Source organism: Hyaena hyaena, unplaced genomic scaffold (genome assembly GCF_003009895.1).
Source record: "Hyaena hyaena isolate Hyena2069 unplaced genomic scaffold, ASM300989v1 scaffold_6, whole genome shotgun sequence".
Taxonomy (NCBI): Eukaryota; Metazoa; Chordata; class Mammalia; order Carnivora; family Hyaenidae; genus Hyaena; species Hyaena hyaena.
In genome coordinates this window covers 6,766,961-6,788,931 of record NW_024080638.1, presented here as the reverse complement: position 1 = coordinate 6,788,931, position 21,971 = coordinate 6,766,961, and the positions used below count along the sequence as shown (strand labels likewise).

The 21,971-nt window shown below is 41.1% G+C and overlaps 1 protein-coding gene across 2 annotated transcripts; it reads left to right on the top strand.

The window, feature by feature from the left end:
• Positions 1-1,172: 1,172 nt before the first annotated feature.
• On the top strand, positions 1,173-20,910 carry LOC120237662 (INTS3 and NABP interacting protein). Of its 2 annotated transcripts, none has more exons than XM_039241052.1 (5): positions 1,173-1,374; positions 2,488-2,570; positions 16,234-16,336; positions 18,946-19,036; positions 20,158-20,910. In XM_039241052.1, the coding sequence occupies exons 2-5, from the start codon at positions 2,546-2,548 to the stop codon at positions 20,251-20,253; spliced, it is 315 nt and encodes a 104-aa protein (XP_039096983.1). In that variant the 5' UTR covers positions 1,173-1,374; positions 2,488-2,545; the 3' UTR covers positions 20,254-20,910. The 2 variants fall into 2 exon arrangements, with proteins under 2 accessions (XP_039096983.1, XP_039096991.1); XM_039241060.1 differs by lacking the exon at positions 1,173-1,374 and adding an exon at positions 15,431-15,511 and having other exon boundaries at positions 2,491-2,570.
• The last annotated feature ends 1,061 nt before the right edge of the window (positions 20,911-21,971 follow it).

Genomic DNA, 21,971 nt, shown 5'->3' with positions numbered 1-21,971 from the left:
ATCTAGTCAGGCCACCTAAAACCAAAAGAATTTCCTAAGGTCTTGTCAGCCATATACACCCCAGTCATCTTTTTAGTCAGTCAGGGACTCAAAAAGGCACCCCCCCTTTTTTTTACATTTATTATTTTTTTTTTAGTAATTTCTACACCCCACTTAGAACTTCAACTCATAACCCTGAGATCAAGAGTCATATGCTCTTGCGACCGGGCCAGCCAGGCGTCCCTCAAAAAATGCCTCTTAATTGAAAAGCAGTCCTGGCCGACTTCCAGAATGCTCATGAATTACACTTTGAATCTATACTGAAGAGACCTGGATTCCGAGGAATTCCTTCCTCCCAAGCAGAGACAATGTGTGAGACTTAAGAATGTGGGCCTTAGCATCTGGCAAAACATTTACTCCTTTGAAACTCAGGTTGTTACTTGACATAAAGTAATTCAACATTTCCGAGTTTTATATGTAAGTACATAAATATAAATCACATATAAATCAGGAAATGGCAGGACCAGAGCCCGATGCACAAGAACTTAGCATGCAGAAGGCACTCAATACATGCTGGGGGGGTGGGGGGGGGGCGCCACCACAGAACAGGTGACTCTCATCACTATGTGATTACCTTTTAATGTAAATAGGTAGATCTGTAGACCAGGCATCAGGTGATCCCACTAGGCGGGGCTTCGTGTTCTGAGATGTGGCACAGCCATTTCTTAAGGAGATTATAGCACAGTAGCAAACACTTCTGCATGTTTGGTGCTTTTCTTATGTATAGTTATGTAAACTAAACCCCCCCCCCCAAAAAAAAACCACCCAGGGATTTGTAGAAGAATGCAGACGCAAAACCCCGAGATGGCTGTTGAATAATGAAAGCCAGCGCAGCCTGTGAAGACTGGCCCTCCCCTTATTCTAGCCGAAGTGGATTCCTATCGTCGCAGGCCTGGCCAGGCTGATGACTTTTCTCTGAACAGTGGCCTTGACGAATGGGCCACTCGCGGTGCTAGGGTCTCAGCTGGTCTCCGCCACGCCCCTGCCCAGCAGAGCCAATAGCAAGCGTCTCTCGGTGCCTCGTCTGGCCCCGCCCCCAACAGCACCTCCTGCATCTCCCATGAGCCTTTTCGGCTGTCATTCTTCGGAAGAGAAGTGGCGTCTGCGCGGAGCAGTTAAAACACGAATCGCGGTGGGCAGCCGCTGCTGTCCGCTGGCAGAAGGCGGGACTTCCGCTCCCTCTGGTGTGCCCCAGGCAGGAGGCGGAAGCGTAGCGGGGGCGGGAAGGTTGTAGAGCCGCATGTTGGTCTCTGTTTGCAGGTCTCTAAGTGGTCGCGCCCCCTTTGAGAGAGCGATCTGGCTGCAAGGAGGGTCCTGGGCGCTCTCGTGGCCTGGGTAAGTAGGACCACCTGACGGCATCGGGGGATGGAAGTGTGTGGCCGCAGCGCGGATCTGCTGTCGCTGTCTTTGTTGCCACAGGGTAGCGGCCTCCCCACCGTCTTCACTCCCCCTCCTCTGGGTGGTGTCTGCCGGAGCCCCCGCCCAGCCTGCCCTCCACGCCCTCCTGCAAGGACCTTTTGAGACGCTGGTGCCGCCTTGCTACATCCCTGCTTAACGTTCCCCTTCACTAGATGGCCCTCTTTGCTCTCGACCCAGTCTGCTTGTCTCGCCCGGTGCTTCTGCCGGAGAAGCGCCTAAAGATACTTTGTTTAAAACCGCAATCTGTTTGCTAGCGCTCGTACTTTTCCCGAGTTCCCCTGAAGGCGTCCTTTATCACGCCAATAGAATCAGCTCCTCTCTACTTCCGGAGCACTGTTTACGCCTTTTAAAGAGAGCGTTTGTTAAACATTTTCGTATAGTGGCTTAAATGAGAGTATATTTTCCCCATGGGATTGTATGTGCCTTGAAGGCTGGAGTAGGGTCCTGCCCATTTGCGATCTCCCCAAGACCTAATACAAAACCCACGAAGTTTGGAAACTAGCTTTGTGACCTTGGGCACGGATCTCCCTATCTATAAAATGGTGATCATTAATTTCAAGCATCTTACATAGTGTATGGTGCAGAGTGTGTATTTGGTAAATTCTAGGCTTGTTTTCCTCCTTGGCTTTTAGTACACACAGTAGTTGCTGGATATATTTTAAGTGAATCCAAAAGCACCATACCGGAGTGATTTTTTTTTTTCTTTCTAGCACCCATCGTGTTGATGCTGTCAGTTGGTTGATATATGTGGTAGCATTTGGTAAATAGGATGTAACGGTGTATATCAAAGACAGTAATGCTAAATGTTGGTTCAACATCTACAAGAATAAATATTGAACGTTCTAACTAAATATTTGAGGGCTTTGCAGAGTTTAAATTTATGATTTAAGTCTGTGTGCTTTTCAGATGTGTATTTCTGATGAGAGGAGGAAACTGCAAATGTAGGGAAGCTACCTGTTACTGACAACTGTTAGTTTGTTATTCAAGTACGGTACAGTTTATATGTTTGGACACATTTATTTTTTACAGGCGATTGTAAATTGCTGACCAGTTGCCACTGAACATAGTTGAAACAGAATAGGAAGATATGGCAGCAAACCCATCAGGACAAGGTAATGCGTGCTGGAACTTGTTACTAATAGGAACTTTTCCCCAAAATAGTAAACATGTTTTAATAGAAAAGTTAGCATACACAGTTAACTGTAGTCAGAATATAAAGCGAACAGCAAAGTAAAAACCCTGTATTTGAAGTAAGTCCAAGATTATATCAGATATATAACATTCTTAATAGCTATTAATCGTGTTTATTTTTTTCAAATGTTTGTTTATTTTTGAGAGTGAAAGAGCAGCCGAGGGACAGAGAGAGAGGTAGAGAGAGAATCCCAAACAGGCTCCATACTGCCAGTAGAGCCGGCTCGATCTCACAAACTGTGAGATCATGACCCAAGCCAAAATCAAGAGCTGGATGCTTAACCAACTGAACCACCCTGGCGCCCCTATTAATCCTATGTTTTAACCTGTGCTAAGATTATTCACAATGTAGGGGCGCCTGGGTGGTTTAGTCAGTTAAGCGTCCGACTTTCGCTTAGGTCATGATCTCGCAGTTCGTGGGTTCAAGCCCCGCGTCGGGCTCTGTGCTGACTGCCAGCTCAGAGCCTGGAGCCTGTTTCAGAGTCTGTGACTCCCTCTCTCTCTGACCCTCCCCTGCTCACGCTGTCTCTCTCTCGCTCTCCTAGAAATAAATTAAAAAAAAAAAAAAGATTATTCACAATGTAAAACCTGTGTTCTCTTCTCTTTTACTTGCACTCAGAACCACTTTTCTTTAAGTTTATTTATGTATTATGAGAGAGCAAGAGCAGGGGAAGGGCAGAGAGAGAGAGAATCCCAAGCAGGCTCTGCATGGTCAGTACAGAGCCTGATGGGGAGCTTGAACCTACGAACCTCAAGATCATGACCTCAGCATCTATGCCAGCATCAGGAGTTGGACACTCAACGGACTGAGCCACCCTGGTGCCCCTCAGAACCACTTTTTTTCTCCCAAAGAGAGGGAAGGGGGGAAAGAGAGAGAGGGAGAGAGGTAAGAGGTGAGCAGGGCTTACCTAAAGTGGGCTTGAGCTCACTTGATGTGGGACTCGAACTCACAAACCATGAGATCATGACCTGAGCCAAAGTCAGATGTTTGACAACTGAGTCACTCAAGCACCCACACTTCAGAACTATATATATATATATATATATATACATATAATTTACTTCTTTAAATGTTTATTTGAGAGAGAGAATACCCACAAGCAGGGGAAGGGCAGAGAGATAGAGAGAATCCTAAGCAGGATCTGTAGTGTCAGCACAGAGCCTAACATGGGGATCAATCTGATGAACCGTGAGATCATGACCTGAGCTGAAATCAAGAATAGACACTTAACTGACTGAGCCACTCAGGAGCCCCAAGAACCACTTTTAAAGAAGTTATATTGTCACCAGGCAGTTCCCATGCTTTTATCTTCATTTGCTCTAAACACCTTCATATACATCTCAGTTTAGAAGCTTTCTAAAGCAAATCAAGTCAAACACATCCTAGAGAAGGAGTTTTTTTTTGTTTTTGTTTTTGTTTTTGTTTTTTTTTATTTCTAGGAGAGAGAGAGAGACAGCTTGAGCAGGGGAGGGTCAGATAGAGAGGGAGTCACAGACTGAAACAGGCTCCAGGCTCTGAGCTGGCAGTCAGCACAGAGCCCGACGCGGGGCTCGAACCCACGAACCGCGAGATCATGACCTAAGCGAAAGTCGGACGCTTAACCGACTAAGCCACCCAGGCGCCCCAGGAGTTTTTATTTAAAAATAAATTTTGGGACACCCGGGTAGCTCAGTCAATTGAATATCTGACTCTTGATTTCGACTCAGGTCATGATCTCACAGTCATGGGATAGAGCCCTGAGTCAGACTCCAAGCTGAGCATGGAGCCTGGTTGGGATTCTCCCTCTCTGCCCCCTCCCCGCTCCCCCCCACTCACATGCTCGCTCACTCTCTCTCTCAAAATAAATAAATAAACTTTAAAAATAACAAAAATAAGTTTTAGAGGTGGGTGGATGGCTTGGTTGTTTGAGCATCCAACACTTGACTTCAGCTCAGGTCATGATCCCAGGGTTGTGGGATCCAGTCCCACATCAGGCTCTGTGCTGAGCATGAAGCCTGCTTGAGATTCTCTCTCTGTCTCTCTCTCTCTCTCTCTGTCTCTGTCTCTCTCTCATGCGCACGCCTCTTCCCCCCCCATGCATTTATTCTCTCTCTCTAAAAAAAAAACAAAAATTAAAATTTAATCTCTAGAAAGTATTAAATCCCACTTTGTAAGTTGTTTCCTGTTTCACAACTTGAAAGCAAACCTCTGTTTCCTTTCCCCATCAACTTTGAACTTTTGTTTGACCCATATTTTTTTTATCCTCTCTGTTCTTTTTTAACCTTAGTTTTGTCTTAAATTTCTTCTAAACAGAATCATGGAGTGTGTACTCGTTTGTGTCCAGCTTCTTTCACTCACTGTGCTCTGAGTTTCATCCGTGTCATGCCATGTAGCAATAGTTCATCACGTTTATTCTGGAATAGTATTCTACTCTGTGTATTTACCACTATATTTTTATTCATTCTCTGGTTCAGGGGTTTTGGGATTGTCTCAGTTTTGGCCATTGTGGATATAGCTGCTTTGAAAATACTTGTTTATGTGTCTTTTTGTAGATATGTGGATTGATAGATACGAATGGAACAACTGAGTGTATTGTTAATTTTATAAAAAACTGCCAAATCTTCCCCAAACTGGTTGTACCATTTTACATTCCCTCTGGCATTGTGTGAGAATTATGGGTGCTCTATGTACAGCGCTATAGGTCTCTTTAATTTTGGCCATTTTAGGGGACGGGAAGTGACATCTCATTATAGTATTAACTTGCACTTCTCTGATGTCAAATGTTGAGCTCTTTTTTGTACTTGCGATCGTAAACTCTTTTGTGTGATTTGAGTGTTTTGTTCATTTTTAAAGAATTGGGTTATTTTTATCGTGAAGTGCTTTGTTTTTTTAAGTCTGGATACAGGCCCTTAGCAGGCCCTTTGTCACTGCTAATTGCATCATCTTGATTATCTTGGAGTTGGTTTTTGTTGACTGTATTTTTTTTTTTTTTGAGTGTGGGTCATGTTTTCCTTTTTCTTGCTATACTTAGTGATTTGTTATTGGATAGTGGATATTATGAATATACAGTGTAGAGACACTGGATTCTTTGTATTCCTCTGAAATGTGATTTCTAGCAGATGCAAACCTCAACTCAACTCAGGCTCCAGACTTGTCTTGCTTGTGTTGGGCGGTAGCTGAACTCTCTGTTCAGTCTTGGTAGCTCTAACTGTCCCTTTATTGCTAAGTCTCCTTGGGTTTCCCCCATCGTGTGTAGTGTTAGCAAGAAGCAAACACTCTGGGTGGATTTTATAGGCACGTTTTGGGCTTGACTCCCTTTTGCTTTTGGGTTTCTCCCCTCATTTTCTGGCTACTCTGCCAGCTCTGAGCTCTGTCCTCTGATACCTCAAAGCCAGTAAGGTGAGGCGATCCAAACTGTTTGTGGATTGAATAAAAGGTCACACATTCCCAAATCTCCCTAATTGCAGTTTCTGCCTGATTTGGGTCAGTTTCTAGTGCCTTCACTTAATGATTTTTTTTAATACTTCGCCCAGAATTCGTACTTCTACAGTGGCAGGGTTGCTCTAACCAAACTACTCTGCCAGTACTGGAAGTTGGAAGGCTGCTGTTGTACTGTATGTAAATCTGTTTTAGTATATTAGTTGCATTTAGGGCAAACTGAAGGTTGCCTGAGTTTTATATAAGTGTAATGTTGTGAAAAGCTGGCTATGGTTGACAGTTGAAACCAGCTAAGAACTGTTCTGTTCTGTCAAATAACCACATGTGATTTGTGTGCTCTGTGGATTAATCACCGTTCCCTTGTGGTCTTTGATTTCTTCTTTTCATCAAGTTATCAAATTAAAAATAATTTAACTTGAACCAGAGTAAAATCAAAGATATGTCTATTTTTGAAAGGAAATCTGCTGCTAAAAAAAAAAAATCACAGTCCAGTCTAGATGAAAATAAATTTTAAATTATCTGTCCTAATAGCACACATCATTGAGATTGAGATTTGCAGTTTACTGGGTTGTGGTTTTTTTCCGCATTTGCAATAAAACACACTTTTAGGGTTGCTTTTGATTGATCCACAATCATCTGCTGTGAAACCTCCCTTAATCTAAATAGATGTGAATTTAGATTAGCTTTTTGGCTTTTGTTGTTCTTTTGTCCATGATTTTGTTGGTGTCCTGGGCTGCTATTAGGCACCAGCAGAGGGAGTCCATATCATACTCTATGGACTCCCAGTGAATTTTTAAATTCCTATCTATCTGGATCTGTTGCCTTTAACTTTCTATATTAAATTATTTCTGTACTGTTTATGTATATGGGAACTGCTTAATACAGAGATTGAATGGCAAGGGCCATAATTATCTTACAATGATAGCTGAGAGAACCACGACTGAACAAGAAGTCCTGACCTGTACATCGCAATCAGTTAACGTCCCTAGTGTAGAAGACAGACTCCCATTGTGCCCGCTGGGCCCTCTAGCAGGTCTCGCAGTCTGCCTTACTGTGGTAGCGATCAGGACTGCTAAACCTCATAAGCTCTTGGCAAACCGTCACTGAAGTCTCCTATTCTTAGCATCTGTCGTGGTGTGGAACATTTGGTTCGTTTCTCATAACCACTTGATGGATGAGTAACATTTTGAGAATTCTAACGTGTAGAGGCAGACTGTCAAACTGCAGTTTGGCCAGGGTACTATGTAAAGAATCTTTCATTAGTGGTAAATATCAAGGTCCTATGTTTGTATGGTGGCAGTTGGATTGGGCCAGCCTGATTTCAGACACACAGAAACCTGGTGAAATAGTAAGAAATGTGAATTATTTTCTTGGATTCTTTTATAGTTATCGATAAGGAACGATAAGCCCTGAAGGTCAGGTGGTGGGAACTACTGATTTGGGGCCATTCTGTATGTGCTTAGCTGTGATTTCCGGGTGCCGTGTAGGAATGGGGTTGCATAGCTCTTGGGAGGTGTCTTGCTTGACCTTGGGCCCGGATGCTAGTCTTATCCCAAACTGTTTATAGTCCAGAAGAAAAGCAAATGTACCCTTAAGCCTTGTACTAAGGTATGCTACATCTCAGTTAAGAATTGGTCTCACTGATGAATAAAAATCATTTTTAAATTCTTCCATTTGATACTTTTTAAGTGGAGAGTGTGAATGCAAAGATGCAGCTTGCAGTTGGGTTTTTTTAAATGTTTTTTTAAAATTTATTTATTTTGAGAGATTTATTTATTTGAGAGATTTTGGGCACATGCATGAGAGCTGGAGAGGGCCTCAGAAAGGGGGAAAGAGAATCCTGAGCAGGGTCTGTGCTATCAGCATAGACACCAACACGGGGCTCAGTCTCACAACCCTGGGATCATGACCTGAGCCAAAGTCAAGAGTTGGATGCTCAACTAACTGAGCCACCAGGCGCCCCTGCAGTAGGTTCTTTATTTTTAAAGGTTAAGTTATTATTATTTTTTGATTTTTTTTAATGTTTATTATTTTTGAGAGAGAGAGAGTGAGAGAGAGAAGGGGAAGGGCAGAGAGAGGGAGACAGAGGATCTGAAGTGGGCTCTGTGCTGACAGCAGAGAGCCCAATGCGGGGCTCAAACTTAGGAATCATGACATCATGAGCTGAGCCAAAGTCAGACACTTAACCGACTGAGCCACCCAGGCGCCCCTGTTATAGGATTTTTTAAAGCTAGATTTTTGGGTGTGTGTCATTTTTAACTGCAAAGGAAAGAGTACAGTATTTTTCTGATGTGCTAGGATTGATCTGTAGGCCCCAGGTTCAAATAGGAAAGAAACTGAGTTGAGGCAGAATATGATGTGAAGTAGCTTCAGAGAGTGTGTATAGTTAGGAGAGAGCTTGAGATCCATTCCGCCTGGCCTGGGAGGACTGTCTGTGAGGCCTGTCCTGTGAGTGTAACCTGGAAAGCTGCATGCTAATCAGCTTTACTCTTTGTAATGAAAAACTATTCACTGAAAGTGGGTTGGCAGAATGGGGCTGACGGAGAATGGAGTGATGTTAACTAATAGAGAATGCTAGATAATGACAGTAATCGCTAGTATTTATTAAGCAGTTACCACATGGCAGGCCTTATGCTAGGTATTTTACTTATATTTTCTATATTTCATATAACCACCCTTCAAAGTTGTTACCATCGTCCCTATTGGTCCCGCAAAGTGAGATGATTTTCCCGATATTAAATAATAACTGGTAGTAGTGAGATGAGACATCAAATTGATTCTGTGCCCAAGTCCCCTGTTCATTGCTTTTCCATACTGCACTTTAGCTGAGGGATTAGAACATTCTAATTGTAGCATCTAAGAAAATTTCAGGAGCTCTAGAACAGGGGCAGAGACTTCTTAATCTTTGTATCTCATCTGCATCTTAATAGATGAAGCAGAAAATCCTTGCACTGAATGAGAAAAGTCCCCGTGAATTTAAGAGGAAAAGAAAAATGAGTGATGAGGAAAGGTCAGTTCAAGCAGAAGATAACTCATTTTATTTAGCCAGTCCTGAAGATGGGAAACTTCAAATAGGTAGAGAAAGTGGCAGTGGCTTACACGGAGGAAGTCCATGCGGTCTGAGAGAGAACTTGAACCCAGGGATGTCTGAGCAGGCATTAGGGTTTGTTCCTTTCCTTTGATAGGTATTTTCAATAAAGTCCGAAAGGTGGCTAAAAGTTGAATAATTTTTCAATCTCGTCAGATAGAAGAAGTGTTTTCCATTCACTAGATACCTAAAAGCTAATTATTAGTAATAATCAACTCATGTTGACTTAATAATGTCATACGCTTTTATTCTGCTAAGACTTAGACATCAAGCAGTCTCCCCTGGGTGAGGTTTGAGCTTTAACCACGGGATGCCTGACATATCATGAGGAGGTGTGGTAGGCAGAGTGATCCCTCCCCCACCAAAGATGCCCACATCATAATCCCCAGAACCCGTGACCGTGTTACCTTATGTGGCAAAAAGAACTTTGCGCATGTGATTAACGTTAATAAGGGCCTTGAGATGGGAAGATAATCCTGGATTATCCAGGTGCGCCCATTTTAATCACATGAGTCCTTAAAAGCAGCAAATTTTTTTTCCCCCCGGCTGTGGTCAGAGAGATGCAACGTTGCTGGTTTTGAAGGCAGAGAAAGGGTACCAGGATCCAAGGAACTCAGGCAGCTTCTAGAAGCTCGAAAAGGCAAGGAAACAGATTCTCCACCAGACTCCAGAAAGGAACACAGCCCTGATTTTAGCCCAGAAAGACCACTGAGCTGTAGAACTGTAAGATACTAGATTTATGTTGTTTTAAGCCACTAAGTTTGTAGTAATTTGTTATAGCAGCAATAGAAAAAAATAGAAATAATTCCCCATGTCAGAAATCTAGGAACCATCCAGGATACCTTTTTCCTCATTCTTTACTTTAGATTTACTCTATCAGTGTCCTGTTGATTTAATTTCCTAAATAGCTGTTGGATCTGTTTGTATCTTTCCACTTCCCTGGCCCGTAATAACAACTTCTTTCATTTCTAGCTTGTTCGACTGTCATAGTCTCCTGTTTTCTCTTGTCTTGCCTAATCTCAGCACTGCAGCTACGGTGCCCTTTTCATAGGGAGAAGTGTCGTGTTTTTTGTTTTTTTTTTTTTTTTGCCCCACCCCTAGTAAACTTATTTATTTATCCTTTAGATTTCAGTTCAGGCACTACTTTCTCTGGAAGCCTTCACTGGTCCCCCTACTCCCAGTCTAGGTCAAATTTACTCAACATTAATTCCTATAATAATGATTGTTATAAATGCTTACAGAATTTTCTTTATTTCAGACTGCTCATCTTAGGTTCTAAGTATACATTCATTTCTGTAATTATTTGATCATTTCTATCCTCACTGGACTCTTAGAGAACCATGAGAGCTAGAATCATGTCAAGTTTGGCTCATCATTGTATCCTTAGAACCTATCTGGTGCCTGTTTATGAAGGATACACAATAAATGTGTGTTGATTCAATAAACAACTTAAAACTGGTGAAACTAATAGTGTCACAGTGACTTTCCTTTAATACTAAATAGGTATGTTTAGGTATGACACGTTGATTTAAAGTATAGCTGTCAAGGGGCCCTTTGGTGGCTCAGTCAAGTGTCTGACTTTTGATTTCAGCTCAGGTCATGATCTCACAGTTAGTGAGATTGAGCCTTGTGTCGGGCTCCATGCTGTTAGCACGGAGCCTGCTTGGGATTCTTTCTCTTCCTCTATCTCTGCCCCTCTCCCTGCCCATGTTCTCTTTCTCTGTCTTTACCTCAAAATTTTAAAAAAGTATAATTGTGAAGAATATCTAGCTTATAGGATAACCACTTCAAAGGATTTGAATAATATTTTAAAATATCTTTAAAAAATTGTTATGAAAGCAGCTTATCAACTGTAATTGGAAAGTAGATGATTTCATAAACCCACTGATCAAACAAAATAATTTTCATTCTTTAGCTTTAGTATTTTTTTTCCAGTAAAAAGAATTTCAGTTAGTGCTTGTTTATATGTGATAGAGCTATTCATGTAAAGTGAGTATCAGCTGTTAGGTTTTATTATTTTTTTTATTTTTTAAGTATATTTGGGAGAGCTCAAGCGGGGAAGGCGCAGAGAGAGGGGACAGAGGTCCGAAGCAAGCTCTGCACTGATAGGCTGACAGCAGTAAGCCCGATGTGGGGCTCGAACTCACAAACTATGAGATCATGACCTGGGCTGAAGTCGGACGCCCAACCTACTGAGCCATCCAGGTTCCCCAGCTGTGAGGTTTTAAATATAATTTGACGTGACGCTAGTTCCTCAAGAATATTTTTATGACCAAAAACTGTATGGGAGCTAAATGTTTCTATGAGTGAATGTGATGAGAATATATATATGATTGTGAATGGAGGTAGGGCTGAAGTTCTAAAAGCAGAAGTATTTTAGAGTATGCTGCTTTATTCTAAGATAATTCTGTCTGGAAAAAGGTTAATTATAAAGGAATATTAAGTACTGCATGTGAGATGTATCTTTAACACCCTTACACGTCTAAGAATATAGAAAGTTAGATGTAACTTTATGAAATGTGTAAAAATGTTAAATTATGGCAAGAGGTTAGGTATGTGTTTTTTAAAAACTCATGTAGTGAGTATAATAAAAGAGTTAAATGTTATATATTGGTGTCCTAGAGTTTGTTTGTATAAACCCTAAAGGTAGGAGAATCTTACTACAGAACATTATGTATTATTTAATACGACCAGATAAACTACCTACTTTGTGCCTTAAGTTTCAATTTGCAATAAGTTCTTATTATTCTTTAAGTGCTATCTGTTGACTTTTATCTGCTTTTATAATGTAAATGTTTTATGCAAGACAGACATGTAAAATAATACTGTATATTATTTTTTAAAAGTCAAGAAGGAAGCATAGGTTTCAGGGGCATTAGACAAGATCAGAGAATAAAAGGCTGTACCCTTTCCCTATAAAGTAGTCTTTGTGGCTCTCACTGCCTGTAGTTATACATTAAGGTCTAGAATATGCAAGAGATCATTTTGTTTGGTTAGACTGGAAAAGGAGTTGGGAGAGGAAATTCTTTTAGAGACATTCAGGACATAAAATTAGTCGGAGTAGGGGCACCTGGGTGGCTTAGTTGGTTAAGCGTCTGACTTTCGCTCAGGTCATGATCTCGCGGTTCGTGGGTTCGAGCCCCGCGTCGGGCTCTGTGCTGACTGCCAGCTCAGAGCCTGGAGCCTGTTTGGGTCTGTGACTCCCTCTCTCTGACCCTCCCCTGCTCATGCTGTCTCTGTCTCTGTCTCTCTCTCTCTCCTAGAAATAAATAAAACATTAAAAAAAATTTAAAATTAGTCGGAGTAAGTGATGGGTTAGATGTGGGTAGGAACAGGGAAGAATGAGAAGGATAAAACTTGAGCTTCTGGGTGGGAGCATTGGGACACCAAGTGACATACAGAGATAAGCATTATCCCGTCTTTACAGGGAGGAAAGGTCAGGAGCTAGCTCAGGCCAGTTACCTCTTGTTTAAATACTTTAATGACTTCTTTGAAGTCTGAGGGCATCTTGTGCATGGAGAAGAATACTCATCACTGCTCATAATTTAATTAACAGTATATTAAAACTACTCATCTAATAAACTAAGTTCTAAAATAAAAATTTTTAGGGGCACCTGGGTGGCTCAGTCGGTTGAACGTCCGACTTGGCTCAGGTCATGATCTCGCAGTTCGTGGGTTCGAGCTCCGCGTCGGGCTCTGTGCTGACAGCTAGCTCAGAGCCTGGAGCCTGCTTCTGATTCTGTGTCTCCCTCTCTCTCTGACCCTCCCCTGCTCTCTCTCTCTCTGAAATAAATAAAAATTAAAAAAAATAAAATAAAATAAAAAATTTTAAACTTGTAGAATTGATTATAAGCTTATTTAGTTAAATTCTCGTTAATAGTTTAAATTGGAATTATAATTAATATGACTGTGTAACACATCCCTGTATAATTATTGCAAAACTTTATACATGTAAATCGATTTTAAAATATTAACCCATGATTAATTAATTTACTCATTCTGTACTTGTTTTTATGTCTTCCTGGGGTTATAATAATTTTCTCAGATTCTTATATCTGTACTTCCTAAGATTCTAGTAATTTTTTTATACTTTCTTAGAGTTACAGTAATCTTAACCACTACCAAAAACAAAACAAAATTTCAGATAAGTCAGGTTTTAGTGTTTTTGAATAAGTTTGATTCTCAGCCAAAACATAGATTTGGTAATGCCTTTAAAGATGACTGAAAAGCTGTGTTGATGTGCACTGGGTCCCTTCTGTAAGTAAACTTTACCTGTTAAGTTAATGGGATTTTTTTAAGCTCCTGCCTATATCATAGATTTTTGGTTTCTTGCAACCTGGAGTTAGTCCCTGAATGAAATACTTCTGTGTTCTGTTTTCATTTTGAATTGCCCTTTTCTGGTAGCTTTACTGCCAGGATTTAATGCGTTTCATCTCCTAAGAGGTCAGGGATTATTAGGTCTGTACAGTTAGTTTTCTTTAGGATATTTCACTAATGCATCCAGGTAGAACTCACACTTTCTACTTGGTCATTGTGTGACATGGGAGCTCCTAGCCACGGGGTGTGAGGACCTGCGCTGAATCCACCTCTCCTGTTCTGGTACCTAACCTGCTGTTTCTGGAACTGTCTGACTTCGCCCCAGTTCCCTGTGCCTACCCCTTCCTCCCGGTACCTTCACAAAAAAGTATGCAGCTATACTTTATAAACAGATACATTTCGTAGGAGAAACAAACCCTAAATGATAACACTGACTTAATTATTAACTATAATTGTTATAACTAATCTCATTATTAATTATAATGATTATGATAATTATTATTTTCACCCTTCTTTACAACTTTTTTTGTATCTTACTATTAAGTCATGGCTTGCCATAGATTGAATTTGTTCCTTTAGCTATAATTACTATGCTCTTGTTAATGATGCAGTGTGACAGCCTGGCTAACCTCAAGTTGGCTTCCTTGTCTTCAGCACTACCCTGAACATTCTTTAAAAAACTTCTTGCTTTCTGACCATAAGATGTTCCAGGCCTATCTTGATTTTTTTTTCTTGCCCTAAGACATGGACCTAGAACTCTGGTTCCTTTTCATGGAGGAGAGACATTTAAGAATAGTTTATGTTGGGGCACCTGGGTAGCTCAGTCAACTAAGCATCTGACTTTGGCTCAGGTCATGATCTCATGGTTCGTGGGTTCGAGCCCTGCATCAGGCTCTGTGCTGACAGCTCAGAGCCTGGAGCCTGTTTCAGATTCTGTGTGTGTCTCTCTCTCTGTCCCTCCCCTACTTGTGCTCTGTCTCTCTGTCTCTCTGTCTCAAAAAAAAACATTTAAAAATTTAAATAAAATAATTTATGTAAATTTACACATGACGAAGAGCATTGAAAAACTCAGTTGTGCTTGTATTTATCTGAACATTATCAAATTATCTTCATGTAGTCTTTTTACTGTTTTGTACATACATTTTTTAGAAAATTTTTTAAATGCTTAATTATTTTTGAGAGAGAGACAAAGTGTAAGCGGGAGAGGGGCAGAGAGAGAGGGAGACCCAGAATCTGAAGCAGGCTCCAGGCTCTGAGCTATCAGCACAGAGCCCGATGCTGGGCTCAGAACTCACCAATGGTGAGATCATGACCTGAGCTGAAGTGAGATGCTCAACTGACTGAGCCACCCAGGCACCCCTGTACATACATTTTCTGTGTACATACAATTACTTTACTGTAGTGACCCTAAAACATTTTTTGGTGAACAAATTAATCTTGAGGGAAATTGATATTTCTGTAAACAGCAGGTCAATACTTTCCAGTGTGATTATTTATTTTGTTCATCACATATTAGACACTATCAGATTTTTAAATTTGCTTTTCAGGACTTTATTTTATTTTATTATTATTATTACTATTTTTTAAGTAATCTCTATACCTGATACAGGGCTCAAATTCACAACCCTGAGACAAGAGTTGCAGGCCCCACTGACTGAGCCCGCCGGTGTCCTGTTTTTCAGGACTTTTCTATTCACTGTATCTCTAGATTCCTACAAAGATAGAACCACAAAATTATCTTCTAAGAATGCATTAGCCGCTTCTGAGAAGTGGAGAAAAGTCTTGTCCGATAGGAGGAAATATACCTAGTGGTGTAACCTGCGGTGAACCTGCAGCTTCATGTACACAAATGGGAGAGTGCTTCTTTCCCTTGGGAAGCATTCTTCACTGTACAGAGAACTCACTTTGGGGTTCTTTTCCCAGTTTTTTATCTTTCCATTTGTTTTCTTCTGAATTAGGGATCAGAAACTCAAATGCCCACAGGGCGTATAAACAAGTCGAATAAGGACTGCAGTAAGCTAGAGAGTGCCCAGTGAAAGGTGAGGCCTGTTTGTTCCTTGTAGGTACGTTTTGCCATGGGGTGTCTAGGTCCCCTGTTGCCGGTTCTCAACATGTTTCAAGAGAAGCAAGAAATCTGAGGGTTTTGTTTACAGTATCTCCGTGCTTACATATTGGCATTTAATTCACATTTTAAAAACCTAGTTGGATGCTGCTCCTGGGCCAGGACTTTGCACCCTCTGCTCCAGATCTTTTATAATTTGAAGATCAGAATCAAGCTCAGGGTTAAGTAGTTGCTAAAGGACACGTCTTTCTGCTCCCCGTCTGTTAAGGCTTCATTTCGTTCTCAGAATTGCTGTGTAGTCAGTCACCGTTATTTGACTTGCTCCTTGAAAGATCCTGTGTCATTTCTGAATGAAAGCAGTTGGGAAAAAGAAATATTGTTTGGATCTGAGTATGTCTATTGCTCTTTTCCTCCTGAAAACCTTGGTGATTCCAGTTCTTCAAAATTTAAGTCAGCAGAGCCCTCAGTCAGTATTAGTTTTAGACTCTGCATACAGCCATGGGCTGTGCTGGTAAGGTCGCTGGGAAGTAGGCAGTGGGAAGAGAGTAACCATCTAGGGAAACTAGTTACTAGTGGGTTTGTTATCTTGTGAGAGAAGAGAATTTGCTTTCTGGGTTTTTGGATGGCCTGGGTTTATAAAAATACCTCTAAAATGTTTTTTTATTTCTCTCTCTCTCCTCCACCCACCATCTTTCTTAGGTTTTCAAAACAAGAACAGAGTTGCGATCTTGGCAGAATTGGACAAAGAGAAAAGAAAATTACTCATGCAGAACCAGTCTTCAACAAATCATCCTGGAGCTAGGTATTGACGAAGAATGTGGTTTTTGTATTCAGTGATATAAAAAATACCTTGGACAAAATACTTCAAGTTGGTTGGCAGTGGTTTATTTCTCTCATATTGGAATTTACATGTTTTATTTCCTAGTTAGATTTGAAAAAAATTAGACAAATAGATTGGATTCCAAATATTTTAATCCTAACTAGGAATTTAATGTTTCCGACAGCCTACTTTTTAAAAAAGAAAAGGGTTTGTGTGGTTTTTGTTTGCTACTGAACTTATTGTCGCACCCCAGTCTTTTTTTTTTTTTTTAATGTTTTATTTATTTCTAGGAGAGAGAGAGAGAGACAGCGTGAGCAGGGGAGGGTCAGAGAGAGAGGGAGTCACAGACTGAAACAGGCTCCAGGCTCTGAGCTGGCAGTCAGCACAGAGCCCGACGCGGGGCTCGAACCCACAAACCGCGAGATCATGATCTAAGCAAAAGTCGGATGCTTAACCGACTAAGCCACCCAGACGCCCCTGTCACACCCCAGTTTTTAAGCATTCTGTAAAGCAGGTAAAATTTAGGTAGCTTGGTGATCTTTATTGTGTTCGGTTTCTGCCCTCTTACATCTCTTCCTTCAGATTAGCCCATTTAAGCCACCACCCAACCTTCCCCTGTCCTTACAAGTGCTGTCTGTCCTTATCTTGACTCCTCAGCACCCTCCACTCTGTCTTGAGGGCCCCTCTCCCCCTTTCCCAAGAAGAAGTGCTGCCCTAAAGCCACTTGCACCTTCATTGTGGATAAATCCGGTAGGTCAGAGGCCTTCTCTTATGAGACATGTTAACATTATTTGACACCACTGATCACTCCCTCCTTCTTCAGAGACTCTCTTTCCTTGGCTTCCATTCACTCCGTGTCCCACTGTCTTCATTTCTTTTGTAGACATTTCGCCACTGCCTGTCTCGTGAACGTCCGTGCTCCTCAGAGTTCAGTTCTACATCCAGTTTCCCAGTCGTCTCACATCTTTTCCGCCGGACAGCTACATCCACCCTCACAGCCTGTTATTTATGTGCTGATAACTTTTATCTAGTTCTCTCTCTCCCAGGTCCCAGACCGCCTCCTGGATACCTCCGCTCTGGTGTCGTTCAGGCATTTCTAACTTCGTATGGCCCAAGCTGAACTCTTCTTACCTTTGTGCCTCTAACTAGCCACTTAATATTCTTGGGCTTCTTGTCTCAATGGATGGTACAGATCTGCTAGTTCTCAGAGGCATAAGTGTGCCCTTCATTTATTATTATTATCCTTTCATTTCCATCTCCAAGCATATCCCATCCTCTTATGTTTATACTTGAAACGTGTCTCAAATCTATTTTTCTTCATCGCTACTGGTCCTGGCCACTCTCATTCCTTGCCTCAATTACTATAGCTGCCTCCTCACTGTATTTCCTGTCGTTAAATCTTCCTGAATACATTTATCAGTTGTGTCAGTTAGGATGCTTTCATCTGGAAGTAACCAAAAACCAAGAAAATGGGCATGTCCATTAGGAAGTACCTTAACCAGGAATGTGAAGAGCAGGGGGGTTCCAGAGTGGTGTCATGCAGTGGCCCAACGGTCAGTGGCCCAACGGTGTCAGCAGTGCTCTGGCTTCCGTCTGGCTTTCCTCTGCGCCTTTCTCTGTGGGTCAGCAGCTCCCAAATGGTCAAAATATGATTGCAATAGCCTTGGCCTCACCTCTACACTGAGCCACCTATAGAGGCAAAAGCTAGAAGCTTCCTCCCCTGTGTTCCTTTTGTAAGAGTGTGGAGAATGTTCTCAGAAGCCTTCCTGCAGACTACCCATCAAGTCTAATTGCCCAGAATTGTGTATCTTTCTCTTGCCTAAGCCAGAAACCAGTAAGGGGAATGGCACTGTCTTACACCAATCAGAGTTCACCCCCTGAGGGATGGGCCTGGCCGGACCTGAAGCATGGGACCACCGATAACAGATTTGTGTTCCACCACCAAGGAAATGGGGAGGCAATCAGTTGTTGAGGGGACCAGCCCTGTCTGCCATAGTGCTGGTCCTTCGGAGCCATCATGTGGTACCAGTGGTCATGTCACTTCTCTGCTTCTAATACTCTTGGGGGTCTCCCTTTACTGTTAGGATAAGCTCTACATTTCTTAATGTATTTCACAAGGCTCTTCATATTTGGGCACCTGCCTTACTCCCCAGCGTCATTTTTTGCCAACCCACTTCACCCCTTTTCAGTCCTGACGTCCAGTCCTATTGAACTCTTCATTCCTTCAGACATGTCAAGGTCTTTCACCCTGGGCTTTACATGGGCTGTACCTTCTGCTTGAAACATTCAGTTCTTCTGTTTTCATCATAAGTGTAACTTTATGATAGACTGGAGTACCTCAATCTGTTTGAAAGTAGGGGATCATAAATCATCCCCAAAAAATCACCAAACAAAAAAAAAAGTAATTTGAAGCCCTAATAAATAACATAGGCTTTCTTCATATAAATTAATGTCGACAGTGGGAGAAGGAAAAAAAGACTTACTCTGGAAGGCCTTTTTTATCCCTGCAAAGAATGCATAATGAAGACTGTGGTTCAGAAGTAAGGAAGTCTCTACTTTAAACAGCCAAATAACTAAGATTCCCGTTGTAGCATTGCACTCTCGAGGCCCTCTCTTAATAAGGACTTCCGGGATCACGCCGAGCAGCAGCATATTGCGGCCCAACAAAAGGCAGCTTTGCAGGTGAGCAAAGTGTAACTGACCTTCTTGTCTCGTTGGAGACTTCCTGGGTCTGGGAATCTAGCGCAATTCCTATTTTGTATTTCAGTGGCGCAGTATCAATAAAAGCGTTGCACACATAATTGCAATGGTTTTCTGATGTTCAGTCGTGCTCAAAGGATTTGAAGGACCGATACAGCGGTAATGAAAGTATCTTTTATGGTTTTGACGCGGCCATGATTGATTCTGTGTCATACCTGGCAAGGGATTGCTTGTGTACAAAAGGGTTTAGGATATCTGGATGGATAGAATGATCTTAGAAGTCGAACTCCCTGGTTTAATGGTACATACATTTTTTTTTTTTAATTTGTCACGCCGTTACTTCCCTGGTTTACTGCTGTTTGGATTCTTTTCTTAATGGTCAGCATACCTGATGTGCAGGAAATGTTTAAAAACTAACCCTGACCATAGGAACGTGATAATCCGTCAGTTCATAAAAATACTGTTCTTCATAGTAATAATAAACAGTTTTAGTGTTTCAGTGATCTTGGATAGTTTAACACTCTGAGACCTTGAACAAGCCACCATTACCTATGCTTTTAAACCTTGGAATTTCAGAATTTGAAGAGACAGATCATCTCACTTCAGGCAACCTAAAAAGTCTTCCTTTCTCTAGTGACAGAGGGAGGTCACTGGTGGTTTTCTGTTACTTCCAACATTCTCTCCAAAAATGATGGTGTCTCAATCACCAGTAATTGGCTCCCTTCCCCACCCCTCTCCCTTCCCAACTACTGCCCTTTTTTTGTCAAGCTGAGCTTTGTTGATCAAGAGTCGATCTTTGGGATCTTTGTTGCTAGTTTTTCCTGCTCCAAGGAACAAAGTAATACATGTCTTTGACTCACTATTGACTTTAGAGAATCACAGAGGAGAGAGTGGGTCTGATAAATGAGTGCCTGGAGCAGCTTCTATGAATTCTTTATTATACTCTCCATCTCTCATGTATTTAAACAAAATCAGCAGCAGTAGAACTGATTTTTAAAATAAATTTTGTCTCAAGGATAAGTAATTTTAATGTCTTGGTTGAAAAATTGTGACTTTTAATAGCTTAATTGCCTTTTTTTCCTTTTTTTTATACTCTCCCCCAGCATGCACATGCACATTCATCTGGATACTTCATAACTCAAGACTCTGCATTTGGGAATCTCATTCTTCCCGTCTTACCTCGCCTTGACCCAGAGTGAAGAAAATATTTGTAGCAAAAGCAATGATAATATCAAATGCCAAAGCTACTATCATTTAGTGCTATACAAACTATGACTTACAGACTTTTGGTGAACTTTTATACTTTTTGCTTCTTTAAAAGAAAGGTATGTGTAAGTCAAAGCAGAAGAGGAGGGTCACCAGGAGGATGCGAGCTTTGGGAACTGTTCTCCTTGAGGAACTGATGATGCTCCTTGTCACTGTTTTGTCACACAAAACACTTTGGTTTTAGCTCCAAATCAGACTCTGGATCGGATGGTCGCATACATTCATCCCCCACCCCCAATTAGGTGGACTGGTTATATCATTGTCTGCAATAGGCTTTCATGAACCATTTATAGTACTTTAAAAAAAAAATGAGGGTGCTTTTAAAAATGTGAACCAATGGGCTTAAATAAGTTACATTTATATTTGCTGTTTATAGAATTGCTATCAGTGTACCTTTTGTGTTTATAGTCAACATGTCATCCTCTGAAATCTTTAACTCATGACTATCTCCTCTATTTTCCATTTTCAAAGAAAATCTCAGATAAGACTAAGTTACCAACAAGTCTTAAACATCTTTTGTAAACCTATGCCACTAGAAATTATGTGACTAAATGCTATTAAAATCAGTGATAAGAAACATGGTTTTAAAATTTGTACATGCTCTTATTATTTAGTGTTACTACATGTATGGTGTGCCTGCTTTTTATCGTCCATTTTTGTTACAATTAAAAATGTATGCAAGTCAAACCCCTTTTTAATTACTTTAAGGAGTTAGGTTAAGCAATATGACACATCTTTAATGGATAGATAATAAAAGATTATTATCTTTCATAATCTGGGGTGCCTGTTTAAAAAGGCAGTGCCTCCTACCTTACTCCAGTCTTACAGAATTAGAATCTTTAATTCAGAACAAAGTCTTAAAACCATGGGTAGGAGAATTCAATTTTCATTATACACACACACACAAATGTGTATATGTGTGTGTGTGTACATATACACATGTGTATAGGTGTATATGTGTGTACGTATGTATATGTACACATGTGTGTGTGTGTGTATAAATTCATAGATTTCTATGTCCATGAAACTTAGAGGTCATTTAGCTAAAATCTACATTTTTTTAATGTTTTTTATTTATTTTTATTTTTGAGAGTCAGAGAGAGACAGCGTGAGCAGGGGAGGGTCAGAGAGAGAGGGAGACACAGAATCTGAAACAGGCTCCAGGCTCTGAGCTGGCTTTTAGCACAGAGCCCGATGCGGGGCTTGAACCCACAAACTGTGAGATCGTGACCTGAGCTGAAGTCGGACACTTAACCAACTGAGCCACCAGGCGTCCCTTTTTTTTTTTTTTAAACTTTTAATAGGATTGAAATTATATTTTATGCTATATCACAGATACACTATTTTATAACTACTTGTAATTGACCTCATATTAGCCTTGAGTCCCCATCGTCTCTGGTGGTAGGAATTGAGACTTAAAATTCCAGTTTGGGTCAGTATTTAATCGAAGTTCGTCCCTCTTTCCAAAGGGTTTCTTTCCCTCCTTCCCTAGATATTTGCAACAATCGCATAGCCCTATGTTAACCCAAACTAACTAAAGCAGGAGGGGACAATTCTAGACTTGGCTGTGCTCTTTAGAGTCTTGAGAATTTGAACTGCTTTTTCTCATTTGGGTGAGGTGGTGGCTGCTGCCATTGTAATGGTCACTGCT